This window comes from Natrix helvetica, assembly GCF_964273705.1.
Source record: "Natrix helvetica genome assembly, chromosome: 9".
Lineage (NCBI taxonomy): Eukaryota > Metazoa > Chordata > Lepidosauria > Squamata > Natricidae > Natrix > Natrix helvetica.
In genome coordinates this window covers 13838908-13854290 of record NC_138560.1, presented here as the reverse complement: position 1 = coordinate 13854290, position 15383 = coordinate 13838908, and the positions used below count along the sequence as shown (strand labels likewise).

At 47.0% G+C, this 15383-nt stretch overlaps 2 protein-coding genes across 4 annotated transcripts in view; one reads left to right on the top strand and one right to left on the bottom strand.

Annotated features, from left to right (window-relative positions):
• Positions 1-10395, bottom strand: part of AHDC1 (AT-hook DNA binding motif containing 1) — a 276060-nt gene extending 265665 nt beyond the window's left edge. For 2 of the 3 annotated variants that reach the window (XR_014176139.1, XM_081961913.1), the window contains exon 1: positions 9411-10395. Coding sequence is in view for 1 of the 3 variants with exons in the window: in XM_081961913.1 (XP_081818039.1) it covers positions 9411-9579 (169 nt within the window). In the remaining 2 variants the exon portion in view is untranslated. Of the gene's footprint in view, positions 1-8805; positions 8873-9410 lie in introns of those variants that run through there. The other variant, XR_014176140.1, reaches the window with a different exon arrangement.
• The window catches only part of LOC309396643 (digestive cysteine proteinase 2-like), a 415994-nt gene that overhangs the window by 194080 nt on the left and 206531 nt on the right, over positions 1-15383 (top strand). The gene's annotated exons all lie outside the window — the stretch shown is intronic.

Sequence of the window (15383 nt, the reverse complement as noted above, 5' to 3'; positions counted from 1 at the left end):
AGAGGGCAAACCTCACTTAACAAACATCTCACTTAAGGTAAAGGTTCACCTCACACATATGTGCTAGTCGTTCCTGACTCTAGGGGGTGGTGCTCATCTCCGTTTCAAAGCCAAAGAGCCAGCGCTATCCGAAGACATCTCCGTGGTCATGTGGCTGGCATGACTAAACGGCAAAGGCGCATGGAACGCAGTTACCTTCCCACCAAAGGTGGTCCCTATTTTTCTACTTGCCTTTTTAACATGCTTTTGAACTGCTAGGTTGGCAGAAGCTGGGACAAGTAACAGGAGCTCACTCCGTTACGCACCGCTAGGGATTCGAACTGCCGACCATTCTGATTGACAAGCTCAGCCTCTTAGCCACTGCAATGGAAATCTGGGGCTTAATTATGGTCTTAAATGGAAGACTACCTGTACTGTCCCCAGGATAGGCGGGCCCAATGCAAGGATCCCACGTGACTTGAAATGTTCTGCTGAATTTTAACAAGTATCAGTTAATTAAAAAATAAACCTGAGACTGTACCCAGGTGAGGGCACGCTGTCTGGGTAACCTATGCATTAGCCCGATGCTAAAGAAATCACATTTGGGCTTGCTGTTATGTGCAAACCAGATGCTGTTTTTTTTCAGTCCACCAGATCTGTCAATTGAGGATACCACCACAGATTTTGTATATGATCCAGGAGAGCAAATATACTCTTCATTGTCCCCATAACCAGGGCCCAGTTTCCAGTCACATTATCGTACAAATATTATGGAAAGAGGGATAGTTTGCCAAGATAGAAAAATACAATGAAGCATAATTAACATAATGAATATTAGTGTAAGACCAATTTCCTTCACTTTGGTTTTCTGTCTCTAATTTTTCTTGTTACCATTTCTTCGCTTTTTCCATAACAGTTTGCCCCCAAAAGGGATTAGTGTGATGGGTATGCATAGTTATTAATGTTTTAATCTGGGGAAAATTTCTACCACAAATAATCTTCGAGAGATTGTAACTGTACAGATAGTCCTCAATTTACAACAGTGACGTTCGAAGTTACAATGACACAAAAAAAGTGACTTATGACCGGTTTTTACATTTACGTCCATTGCAGCATCCCTATGGTCACATGATCAAGACAGCAATAGCACTTAGACTTATATACCGCTTCACAGGGCTTTACAGCCCTCTCTAAGCAGTTTACAGAGTCAGCGTATTGCTCCTAACAATCTGGGTCCTCATTTTACTGACCTTGGAAGGATGGGAGGCTGAGTCAACCTTGAACCTGATGGGATTTGAACTGCCAAATTGCAGTCAGCAGAAGGAGCCTGCAGTACTGCACTCTAACCACTGTGCCACCTTGGCTCACGGATGCTTGACAATTGACTCATTTTTATGATGGTTGGAATGTCCCGGGGTCATATGATCATCCTTTACAACTTTCTGAAAGCAAAGTCCATGGAGGAGCCAGATTCACTTAACAACTGCAGTAAGAAATGTGGTAAAATGAGGCAAACCTGCCTTAACAACTGTCTCACTCAGCAACAGAAAGTTTGGGTCTAACTGAGGTTGTGAGGGCTACCTGAACATGCAAAACGGAATGCTACCATAAATGACAGCAACGGAATTGGCCCCGCATCATCAACCCCATTCCACCAGAGGCTGCTGCCAAAACGAAGCCCTCTTGCAAAGGAACAGTGCAACTCAAGGAATACCTACAGTTCTAGGATTTAAGAGTGATTTACTGCTTGCTTTCTGCTTTATTTCTGCTTTATTTAGATTTCTAGACCGCCCCCTCTCCCGAAAGGGACTCGGGGCGGTGTACAGTCAAATTAAAACACAAATACATAGGAATAAATATAAATACACAAATCTTAAATTAAATGAGGAGGTTAGAAGACTGTATCTTAAAGTAAAGCAGTTAAAACCTTAAAAACATCCCCAATTAAAACCCAAACCCAATTAAAATAAATCCCCGGGAGGTAAAACTAAGAGAGTGCCAGGCCAGCTGATTGAAACAGGTGAGTCTTTAACTTTTGACGGAAGGAACGGAGGTCGGTGGTGGTTCGAATGTCGGGGGGGAGGTCATTCCAGAGGGTTGGGCCCATCACAGAGAAGGACCTACTCCTAGGTGTCGCCCGCTGACACTGCCTAGCGGACGGCACCAGGAGGAGTCCCTCCCTGTGTGAGCGGATAGGTCGCAGGGACGTGTGTGGTAGGATGCGATCCTGCAGATAACTAGGTCCTATGCCATGGAGCGCTTTAAAGATGGTAATCAATACCTTGAAACGCACCCGAAAGGCCACAGGTAGCCAGTGCAGCTCGCGCAGGAGCGGTGTTACGTGGGAGTAACGTGTACTCCCCATGATAACCCGCGCGGCTGCATTCTGTACTAGCTGCAGTCTTCGGATACGTACCAAGGGAAGCCCCATGTAGAGGGCATTGCAGTAGTCCAGGCGAGACGTCACCAGCGCATGAGTGACTGTGCGCAGGGCACTCCGGTCCAGTAGGGGGCGCAATTGGCGCACCAGGCGAACCTGGTGGAACGCCCCCCTTGCCACGGCTGCCACATGGTCCTCCATTGACAGCCGAGCGTCAAGGAGGACGCCCAAATTCCGCGCCCGCTCCACAGGGGACAGTTGCTCGCCCCCTATGGCCAGCGATGGTGTCAGCTGGCTGAACCGAGGCGCCGGTACCCACAGCCACTCGGTCTTGGAGGGGTTGAGTTTGAGTCTGTTGTCCCCCATCCAGACCCCGACGGCTTCCAAACACCGGGACATCACTTCGATAGCCTCATTGGGGTGAATAGAGCACAGTTCCCCTAATAGTTCAAATTCTTGAGCAAACTAATTTGATCCTCCCAATCAAGAGTTAAGTGCCAACACATTCCACACTCCCTTGTTCCAGGCAAGGTGATAGCTGATTTCAGCAGAGAAGTATGGAGAGGGAGAACGAGGTGTAAGTCAGGGAATTTAAAAATACTCAGAGAAGTTTACAACCAAAATTGTTTCAATTTCTGCCCTCAAAACGATTCTATAGGGCACTGCACGCCAGAACAACTAGACACAAGGACAGTTTTTCCCCAAATGCCATCACTCTGCTAAACAACTAATTCCCACAACACTATCAAATTATGCCCTAAGATTGTATTACTATTATTCTTCTCATCCTTCCTAGTACCTATGTCTTCCCACTTATGACTATAAACATGTTGCTTGTATCTTTACAATTTATATTATTTGTTTCCTAGTATGATTTGATTGCTTATTAGTAACCTATGACTATCAAGTGTTGTTTCTTATGTATTCTATTTTATTTTTCTTTATGTACACTAGCGCATATGCACCAAAGACAAATCCCTTGTGCGTCCAATCACACTTGGCCAATAAAGAATTCTATTCTATTCTATTCCATTCCATTCTATTCTATTCTAAAACCATTAAATGGTTGAAATGGCTGACTACATGATTGTGCCAGAATAAAGGTCTAATTCAGAAGACCCCATACAGATTTTCTTGTTGTTAAAAGTTAGAGTGCATTATTGTTCCGGTGCCTTCAGCTGCATTGGGACTTTAATTCCCATAATTCTCAATCAGCCTGATCATTAACTGGGGATTAAAGGAGCAGCTAAAAAGCAAGTTACCTGCAAATTTTGAAGACAAACCACACAGTGTGCCCATCCGCTGGGAATTATGACATTTCTACACCAAACAGCTGGAGAACAGCAAGATGGAAATGTGGAAAGGTGACCTTAACTGCGGCCAGACCACACTGAAACTCACTAAATTGAACATTGTTAATAGTATTGTTAACATGTCCTTAGAACATGTTGCAGTTTTAGTCAACTTTGCAAATGTTGTTTTTCTTCTTGAATTTTGTGTAAGGTAACCTGAAAACATCAAACTGAAAAGGCAGAATAGTAGAGTTAATCACGTAGACACAAAAATAACCAAGAACAGAATATTTAAAGAGCAAAGAACCACCCGTTAAGAGCTCCAGAGAATAACAACAACAAAGTCCAGTATTCCAGGACACCATGAATGACTTCACAAGCCTATTTAGACACTGGTCAACTCTACCCAAGTTCCCTCATCATGCTAAACCATAACACCATCTTCCTATATCTGACACAGCATGTTGCACTATCCCAAGCAATCAGGTTTACTCAACAAACCACAATTAAGCTAATCCTAACTTATGCAACATTTGAACCCAGGGTCTGAAAAGGCTTTCCCAAAAGGCACAGTAGAGACCTAATGCCAGTTGCCTGGCTGATAAGTCATCCAAATCTTTCAACAGCCCTTTTCTTCCAACAGATTCTGACCATTTCTGTTGGAAACATCTGTGTAATTTCACATTAAGTACAGTAACATCAGCACAAAGAACAATCCTCAGGACTGAAGGGGACGGAAGAGAAGGGCTTGTGATACCAGGCTCCTTAAATCCAAAACAATAATCCAGGCTTTAAAAAAGTTTTTTGTTAAAAAAGTAGCTAAATTGTAGACCAGTATTTCTCAACCTTAGCAGTTTTGAGAGTTATGGACTTCAACTCCCCCAATTCCCCACAGAGCATGGCTGGCTGGAGAATTCTGGGAGTTGAAGTCTACACCTCTTAAAAATTGCTAAGATTGACCAACACTGTTGTAAATCATTGTATCCCTAAAAGACTGTGTAGCTTCATCAGGGCTGGTAGCTTCAGAGACATGCTCTCACAAGAATTACCAAATCCAGGATTCCTTGCATACAGACAAGGGGGAAAGTTGGTAGGAGGGGAAAACCACCACAATAATAATCAGGGAGGGTGATCCTATGTACAATAGAGCCAATTGTTTTTGAGATGCGCAAGCCCAAAACATAAGGACAAGCATCTAAGGCAGCTACACAAACAGATCCACAAATGCTTGCCTTATCTGGCTGTAAGTCTGTGTGAGACCACACAGGCAGGATGGTATTATGCATGGAGAAAGAGGCTTGTTGCATTACAAAAATACACCCATAGTTGTACTTGTATTTATATTACGCTTCTGCTTCTTTTTCCTCAGCCAAAGTTTGAACAGCTACCTCAAGCCATCCCCATGGTGAAAAACGAACAATGAGAGACCTAGGTCAAGCCAACGATGCCTTAATCCTGTGTGAGGGTCATCAAAATCGCATAGAACTTTCCCACCAAATCCTGGCCCACCTGTGGACACTTCTCCCCTTCAGCTGCCAAATTATTTGAGTTGGTTGTGCTCCTGCGTTTTGCACCACACACCTGCATTACCCCCAACAGGACTGCCCACAGTTAAGACTCACTCCTTAGGTAAGTGTTCCATGCACAATCTCCTTAGACTCCTGGTGTGTGCAACAGGTTGTGAGCCTGGGGACGGCTCTGCTCAAGAGTCAGATCGCCAGCTTCTGCCTTTGCTTTTAACCGTCAGGATGCCTCCAGCCACGCTGACCCAGTCACAGTTGCCCTCGAAGTTAATGGCAGGCAGCCTACGTGTCACTTGACCGATCAACAGGTGACTGTGTGCTGAAGTTAAAGAGAATTGCAACTGAATGTTCCACAGGAAGGAGCAAACCCCAGCGGGGTTTACTCATCACCAGCTGGAAGACAGGCCAGAAGTGTTTTTAGAACAAAATTCCCAAGACATTTGGCACTTCTCATCCCCACTCCCCAGCCTTTCTGCATTCCTTCTAAAGCATGCAGGCAAGGCAACATGACTTAACCGACTCCTAGCGCACAGACAGAGATTGCGCTTCTGATGAGGCTGCAGGACCGTCAACCCCCCCCCCGCCCACCTCCCCCATACGAAGCACCTCCGCTTGGCATCCTTGTTCCCTGACCCCCACCCCACCCCCAGATCTGAACCTTCCTCTGGGCTCCAAGGTGGCAGCACTAGAGAGCCTCTGTTTCTACTTGGCTGATGTGCACTATTAATAGATGCTTACCATTCTCTCCCCAGATCGTTCCTCAGCAGAAATAAACCACTCCCAGGTCCCCAAAGCCTCCCTCCCAGGCAGGAAGGGCGAGGACTCCAGCCAGACAGGCCCCTCCAGGCTGCCCATAACCTTCTCCACGTTTCCATCTGCTCGCTTGCATCTGCCAGACCCAAGTTTCCAAGTGTGTCCTTGCTTCAGCCTCCCACCTCCCCCACCTCCCACACAACTCCAGCAGGGCTCTTAAGCTGCAATCTGCAGCCACCGCTAGGAAATCCTGCCAGAGTTGGGGTGGGGGCTGCCTGCTCCCACCAACTCCTGCAGTGTGTATAAGTGGCCGGCCGGCCTACCCACTGCATCTGGCTGGGCAAGAGCATTCTGTCCTGGGGCGCACCACTGTTGAAAGGAGAAAAGAAAGCCCGGTGATTTTTTTTTAAAAAAAAACCCTTTTGAGGAACAGCCTGGCACACCCAAGCCACAGTGGCACCTAAGGGGGAACCTAACCTCAACCTTTCGCTTCCTTCAGCCTGCCCAGGTGCCAACACACAGCCCAGCACACTTCAAAAGCTGCCTGATATTATACTAGTTCAGTCTCGCCCAGCATTCTGCCCGATAGGAGCTGCTATTTGAGATCCTTGTAATGGGAGATGCCCAGCACTGAACTAGGGCCCTTCTTCACGGAAAGCATGCGCTCTGCCAAGAGTTACATAGCCCCTTCCCAGGAGATGTTTCTGGGCATACACTGTAAGGAGAGACGCTAGAACTCATGAAAGCAAACGGTATATTGATATTAAACCCAAACATCAGGTTCCTTTTACACACACACACACAAATCCTTGAGAATCTAGCTCTTACCTTCTGGTTCCCATCTCTGAAAAGAATGCTCTATGGTCCATTCACAAGCCCAGCCAATGGAGAGTTTCCAAGATTCAGAAGCCAAGCATTCTTGCTTGCTCCCTCCCTCCCTCCCCCCTCCTCTCCCCTTACTGAAACTTTTCCTGCTCAAAAGTGTGTCAACAGATCTGGAGGAAGAAAAGCTCAGAGGTTTAAGGCAAGTAGCACTCAGAGCACCTCTCCTCGGCCAAAGTGTTCCTGCTAATTTATTCCTGTATGAGTCTGTAATGTTTTGATTCCTCTTTCTCTTATGGGCTTGTCAAACCAGATTCAGATCAGGAGCCAGAGGGGGTTTGGGGGAAGGGGGAGAGCCACCCCACGAAACTGAGTTTTTTTTAAAAAAAAATGCATCTAAGCGTTTCTAAAAGGGCCTCCATGTGCCATCGCTAAGATGGGAACAATCAATGCTTCCACCCGATGCCTACCTCCCTAGGGGTAAGTAAGGCTGAGGTCAGATAAGACCAGAGTGTAAACATGTCCAATGAGACACCTTTAAAAAGGAGGATGGGAAGCTTCTTTAAGGCCAGAATCTGGAAAACATTACTTTGCAGGAGTGAGAAAGTCACCTGTGCTTCCCCTCTGCTATACCTAAACTGCCCTGCAAGGTGATCATTCCTTCTACAAATTAACCATCGCATCTTTTTTTGGGGGGGGAAGAACCAACCCAAAGGTGAGCGGAAGGGGACTGACTTCGGCTGCAACCTGGAGCATCCTGACTGGCAAGTAAGGCCCACTGGAAACATGATGAAGCTTGTCCTTGAGTAACCAAATCCAATTTCCTCACTGGCCAAGGGAGGCTTTTAGACACACACCATTTGTCTGAAAGGCAGGGGGGGGGGAGGCGCACTCTGGTGCCACCCTCCACTGGTTTTCCTATGCCACAAAAACTCCCAGCTCCCCACCTTTTCTAAGGGATAAAAGCAGCCTGGCTAGTGTCACTCAACACTTTTTCCACCAAGTGGGGGGGGGGAGGGAGAGAGAGATGAACGACACAAAAAAATCCCCGGGGTTTCTTCTCTTGCCACCTCTCTTCATTGGCCTGGGGGACTGTCATGCCATAGGCTCAAACACCCACCCCACCCCCGTCCTTCAGCTTGCCAACAGACAGACAACACCCCCCCCCCTCTTCCCAGGACCACAGACCTGTTTTGCAAGCTCCGCTGCTCGCTCCTCGGTCCGTTTGCAAGGCGGCTACCTCGAGACCCCTTTCCTTCTTTCTTCCACCCCTCCCTCCCTCCCCTCTCTTTCTCAAGCCACATTCACAATGCCTTGGGGAGGAGGTGGACGGGTGGAGGGGGTGTGAGAGGAAACTCTTTAAGGGGAGAGTTCACCCCTTTCCCAAGGAAGGTTCTGCAGGGCGCTTCCGTTCCTAATCGCGCCTCCCCTCCTGCCAGCCCCACATGCTGAAATAATAAAGGTTTGCCTGCGAAAAAAGAGCGCCTGTGCTCGCTTCTCTCCCCCCCCCGCCCCATTCCACTCCCCGAGCGCAACTCCTTCCCCTTTCAAAGCATCGCCTCCTCCTCCTCCTTCCCCCCTCCGCCTCTCAACTCTGCACTCACCCCCCCCTCCCCACACCCCCGCCGGTAAACAGATCCGCTTACTCCGTGGCTTCTCCAGCGCGCGCGCCCGCCCTCTCTCCCTCACAGACATGCAGGCGCGCGCGCTCCCAGCGCCCTTCGGCTCGCGCGTCCCCGAACTGCATGTGCGAAGTCAGATTAATGTTTACACCTAAAGCGATTTCGGGAGCGATTTTAAGAAGCGGCAGCGCCAAGGGGACCGCGGGGGAAGAGTGGGAGGAGGAGGAGGTGGAGGGGGGAGGTGGCGGCAGGGAGAGAGGGAGGAAAGAAAGTGACGGCTGACAATCCGCATATTGCAAAAAAAAAAAGAGAGAGAGAGAGGGTGATGGAGAATAAAGGGAGAGAGAGAGGGAGCGAGAGAGAGAAGGGGAAAAAAAGAAAAGAAATTATCACCTTTTTTGTGTGTTTTTGCGCGCGCGCTTCAACTGTCTTACCTCCAGCTGCCAAGGCTTTGCTTACACTGGTCGAGACAAAAGGCTGGTTCATACGGATTAGTTGTGGGGATTTTGTGTGTGTGTGTGTGTGTATGTGTGTGTCAAAAAAATAAAATAAAAATCAAGCATTCGCCTCTTTCTCTCCACCCACCATCCTTCTTCCGAATCCCGCTGCTACTTCGCTGCCCACACGCAACCCCTCCGAGCGGAGGAGGAGGAGTGGACTTCTGCTCCCCCCCACCACCACCAAACCTCCCTCCCCACCCTTCCCGAAAAGGTTAGAGAGGAGCGGAGTGCAGAGGGACCCGGGGGGAGGGAGGGAAGGAGGGAGAGGGAGGCGGAAACCGTAGGCATAGACCAACTCGGCTGGGAAAAGAAAATTGGGTAGCCATCCAACGTCCTGGGGTCGCGGGGAGGGGAAAAAAGCCAGAAAAGAAACGGGGAAAGAGCTTGGCACGAGCCAAATCCAACCCCCACCCCCACCCCTCCTGGAAAGATTTGGCCGTGTGTGTGTGTGTGTGTGTGTGTTTGTAGAGGGGTTGGTGGAAGGAAGGGGGGGCGTTGGAGGGCTGGCTGGCGAGGGGGCAGCCCGCCGAGTTACTCACCAGCCTGCTGCTGCTGCTGCTGCTGTTGCTGCTGCTCACCGATCCCTTCGGCGGCGGCTGCCTTTCGTGGGAGACTTTTTTCTTCCAGGGGATCAGGCGACTCCTGGCTGCCGGGGAGACTGCCCGACCCTTCGGCGCCACTGCCAACCTTCAGCGACAGCATATTCATCGCCTGCCGATCACATTATCCTCGCGCAACTCTGCTGGACATGGTCCCTCCGCCGCCGCCGCCGCCTCCTCTTCCCCTCGCCTCCTTTTCTTTCCGCTGGCGCTCTCAAACACGCTCGCTCGCTTTCTTCCTTTCTTTTTTTTCTTTTTCTTTTTCTGCCTTCCTTCCTTCCCTCCCTTTCCCCAACACACCGCACACAAAAGACGGGAGCCAGGAAGGAGGGGTGGGTAGGGAAAATATGCAAGGCGGCGAGAATTGGCTTCCCAGCGCTCGCTCGCTCGCCGCCCCCCGCGCCTCTGTCTCTCGCGTCGCTGCTGGAAAAGGAAATGAAGAAGAAGCGGGCGGGCGGGAAGAGGGGGGGGGAGAGGAAAAGCAGACCCTTGGCTCGCGCTGCCGCTCAGCTGCTGCTGCTGGGCTGCGCTGGGGATTTTGCTCCTCCGCCCCGCTGGTCGCCCGCCGCCGCCGCCGCCGCCTCCTTCCTTCTTCCCACGGCCGCTTTGGCTCTCTCGCTCCTTGCCTTGCGCCTCTGGCTTGCCGGGCTCGGAGAAAAAGGCTGGCCGGGAGCTTCTTCGCAGCCGCTGCTGCCGCCTTGGCTGCCTCAGACGCTCTCGGCTTACCTTCGCTTGTCAGCAGCCAGAGCAGCATCCGGAACCCCAGGGAGAGACCCGCAAAGCATCTTGGGGGATGTAGTCTTTCCTCCTCGGCAAAGGAGGTGTGGAGAGGAGAGACAGAGAAGAGAGACAGAGAGAGAGAGCGCAGGAAAGGAGCTCGAGCCGATTTTCGGGGCTTGGACGGGGCGGCGAGGGGAATGCGCGAATTGGCGGAACCAGCCCGGCGCGGCTGTGGCGGCGCTTTGGATACGGTGCTTCCCGTCCGTCGGGAGTGCGCGCTGGGGAAACGCCATGGTGGTTCCGGGTTCGCAACTGGCCCTAATTGTAAAAAAAAAAAAAGAGGGACAGGGGGGAGAGAGAGGCTGTAGGATCTCGGGGATCCTTGCGAGGTGGAGAAGGCAGACTTAGCTGGAGGTAACTGGGGGGGGGGGTTCCTGGCTTCCCCCTCCTGCCAGCGTTAGGGGCCAAACCAGGGATTTCCAGGGTACGGATTTAAAGAAATGTTCAGCTGTAACTCTCCCTCCCCCCTCCACCCTTTCTCTCCTGTCCTTGTTCGGCTTCTTTAAAACTTTCGGCCCCCTCGGAGTTAGCTGTGCTCTGTGTTTGTTTTAAAGGTACGAGACACTCCTGAGATATCCAGCCCTTCGCAGAATACTTCTCGGGGGGTGCTTGCTGATCCCCGGGAAGCTTTTCCAAAGACAGAAAGAAAGAAATACTATAGAAGAGAAAAATACCTCTTAGATGATTAAGACACTATACTGTTTATGTGTGAGCAGTGCCCTCTAATGGTGGGAACCGGGACTGCTCCGCTTCGGGGAATCTCCGAGGCTTGAACCCTCGACTTGTTCTGTAATTCCGCAAGGACAGAACTCGCCCATGCAGGGCAAGGGTGCAGATGGTGGCCTGGGGCAGGGATGACATCAAGCAATCCGCAGGGTGTGAGCTCAGCCTACTCTTACCTCAGCTAAGCAGTCTCTGCAGGGAGCTTGTAGCCTTCTAAACAAACTGCAGGACACATCTGACCAGAGCTGTGAACAGTAGGGGTGAGCAGCCCCATAAACTCCTTATGACAGCCCCCCCAACCAGAGCCACTCAGGATCCTACTGGAAAATTTGAAGGCCAATGGCCAAAAGAACAGCTGTGCAGCTTCTCTGTTTTTCCCTATATAAAACTAAGCAAATAAGATAGAGGAAAAAAAGGTCCTCTTCAAATCAATGGTCTCCCAGCCAACAGGGTCTGACCCCCCGCGCTTAGCTTTTCAAGAACAGCACATTTCAGAGAGCATGCTTAAAAACGGAAGGAACCTAACATGAAAAATAAATTTATCATGCTCATCTTCAGAATGGATGTAACCCTTTTGGGAGCTCTTAGAGGAGATCAACCCTGACTGCTCTTTAGAAGGCCAGATCCTGAAGAGGAAACTCAAATACTTTGGCCACCTAATGAGAAGGAAGGACTCACTGGAGAAGAGCCTCATGCTGGGAACGATTGAGGGCAAAAGAAGAAGGGGACGACAGAGAATGAGGTGGCTGGATGGAGTCACCGAAGCAGTCGGTGTGAGCTTAAATGGACTCCGTGGGATGGTAGAGGACAGGAAGGCCTGGAGGAACATTGTCCAGGGGGTCGCAATGGGTCAGACACAACTTCGCAATTAACAACAAGAAGCTGCTAACATGATTTCTTCCAAATGTGAAAAACCTAGTGGTCAAAATGTTCACTCTTTCATTAAATGGGCATCCATACATCACTACCTACCCAGTTATTCATTTTCAGTATCTATCATTTCATAATTGACCCATAAATCATTTTATCACGTGTGCTCTCTTAAATCAGCAATTGTACAACAGATCAACTTTTTGGGGTTTCCTGGTAACTCTCTGAAGAGCAAAACTTGCACACCCACTCATATACTGCAATGAACTTCCCACACCTTGCTTTTGGTCAACTTCTGTACTCTTTCAACCAGAATTCTGCTAAACAATTTCCAAGGAACATTTCAGAGAGATGTGGTTTTTACATTCTTGTTACCTGTTCCTTATTATAGAACTGTATTCCTCTAGTTAGCAGACATAAATACAGTCTTCACACACACACACATGCATTACACAAGATCCACAACCATTTCATAATCAAACCACATCCACGTTTTAACATCTCTCCAATAGACACCATCTAACCTGCAGCCTTACTATTTTTTCCCCTACATTAATTACTTCTTTGTCAGAATTTGGATGCTAATGTTTGTAGAAGAAACAAACATTAGTCTTCTGGACACAACCCCCTGCTCCAGCAGGAAATCCTATTATCATTTCAGAAAAAAAAAAGATTGTCCAATCTCTTCTTTAAAATCTCCAATATTGTAACATCCACAACATTGTTTTTTTTTAAAAAAAATATGTTTCAATTTTCACTTTTTAACAGATTACTAACACTCCTCTAAAATATTCTTCCAGTATTCCCTGACTTAGATTTCCTTCCAAATAATACAATTGCTTTGATTCTTAATTCCCTTCATTCAACAGGAAGTTCCTTGTTTAGCTTTGTTCACCCTGTTCCAAGGCTATTTTTTAAATTTTCATCAAAATCACTGTAGACTTTCTTGACTCTTTTTAATGGTATAGGCAGGGTTTCCTGCCAGAGCAGGGGGTTGGACTAGAAGACCCCCAAGATCCCTTCCGACTCTTTTATTATGTTATTATGTTAATCTGATTTGTTTTGTATCCTTGACTATATTGTTAGCAACTGTCCCTTTCTCTCTCTGCATATATAGTTTATTGTATTTCTCCCTTATTCCCATTTTTGCAGCATTTTTCTATGTATACTTCCCTCATCCACAGCCTCTTTCACTTCATCATTTCATAGAGCAGTCCTTTACTGTAACTCCATACAGCTCTGTGAAACTCAGTAATTTAATTCTTTTTATTCTGTTTCAAGCAGAGTAATCTCGATTTCCCACTGATTCTGTTTGGGAAATGAATCCATTGTCTTCCCTCTTTTTTAATATATTGGAGCCATTTTGTTTTCTGTCTAAATGTTTTTGCTTGTTCCTTCTCTTCTGTGTCACTTTTCCCTCCCAAACTCACTCTTAATTGTACCAGAAAATGGCAGAAGAAAAACAAAAGAAAGCTAAAATGCAAAAGAAAGAAAAAAGATGCCAATAAAGAAAACAGATGCCAGGAAATAGCTTCCTATTTTCTTTACAGGTTACGTTTCTCAAAACTCCAAAAGCCTTCTATTTCTCAGCCATAACCACTCTTTCATCCAAACCATCAGCAAGGTACAAAATACAATTTCCAGTCAGGTAAACCCAATGCTCCGTTTTCCTTTACATCTTGTAACACCTTTTATTTCACTCATGGTTTTTTCCCTTGCCACACAAATTTAGAGATCCTTCTGCCACTGTTTAAATGGTGCATCAATTGTCAAAGCAGGTATTGATGAAGCAAAAAACATTCTAGACAAGACATCCATTTTAGTCACATACATTCTTGCAGCAATGACAGTTGTGGTTTCTCCCATCTTAACACATCTTTGTTAACTTCATTTCATGTCTTATCACAGTTATTTTGAAATACCATAGAATTCATATTTGTCATGGTGATACCCACATATTTTACTTTCTTCTCAATCTAAAAACCTGCTTTCACATTTTTGTTAACATCTTTGTCTTCTGTTTATTAATCTTAAAGCCTGCTAATGTATCAAACACTTTTCATTTGCCCAATTTCAATTCCTTTTAAAGGGTTTTCCAGAAACAACACCAAATTGTGTTTCAGGCAGTGTTTTACCTCAGATAAACAATCTGTGTTTGTTTATCTGAGGTTAAAAGATCCAAGGCTCCTGTCAGCCCTTTGAGGTAGGCCCGGTCAAGAAACAGACACCATGGACTACAGATAGTCCTCAAATTAACAATTGCAATTAAACCCAGAATCGCCACACAATCACATCAAATTTTGCAATCTTTTTTGCAGCAACAAAAAAGTAAATTCGGCAAATGGGTTTTAAAAACTCCTACAAATCATGGTCATGTGACTGGCAGGTGCCAAGTGCCAAAAATGTAATGACATGATAGGGGGAAGGGCAGCTTTCAGAACTTTGCAAATGGCTTATAACTACCGTAGCTCTAGGGAGGTCCATTGTAATTTTGAACCGTTGCTAAGTGATAGTCATTAAGTGAGGATTACCTGTGTTGTTGTTGCCGGGATAAATAACGATGTTAAAAGCCTGACAGATTCTCCCTCTCTCTTCTTATAACAAAGAGAATCAACATGAGGTAATCTTGAGTTTCTTCCTCACTCCTTCCTCCATTTCGCGGTTAAACTGAAATGAAGCAGTGAGCCTTAAATCTCAGTTTAAAGAGTGGTACATTAAAAAAAACGGTGCCACTTATGAGATTCATAACCAGCCATCTTGTGTGAATGTAGCTATTACGGCTACTTTGATTTAGCATGCTGCATCCACTTAGCCAATTATGGTTTCTCAATAAACCATGTTTAAACTGACTTTGCATAATAAATGTGTGCTTCTACAGCGGCAATCCTATGCATTTATTGTGCAATATCCCCCCCCCCAAAAAAAACCATATGTTACCCATTTTCTCATTGGCTGATGGACACTGGTGCAAGTCTTTTCGTTCCAGTAATCCCTCTGTTCATAAAGCAATGCTACGAACCACTGCTGCTCTTTTAATATTTTTATTTCCTGCTTTTCTTCAAAACTTATGGATTTTAATCCGATTTATGGATTTAGATGTAGTTTTAAAAATGTCTTGGGGTGCTTCTTGTTTGATTTTTCTAATTCTCATCTAATTATTGTAAACCCACTCTGGAGAGGACCTTTTTCAGGAATTATGGCTTCAGAACTATCGGGAACATCACCAGATCCCTGGGAGCAAGCATTAAGGAACACAGCGGGGCTCCTTCCTAAGTAAATACAGTCATATCATCCTGTTACCGTGCTGACAATCTTCAAGACTTTCCAGAACATTCCTTGTGCCCCAGGGAGATGTTACAAAGATCAGAGGCTGTTGGCCTTCACCAGCTGCTGATGTCAGCTTTGAATTCCTCTGCTATTCTTAGCATCTAATCACAATCAATACAAATCGCCATCATCTTCTCTCTCCTTGGACATTTGCATATACAATTAATGCAGCATAACTACACAGTTGCGTCGGTGGCATGCTCACAAATCCAT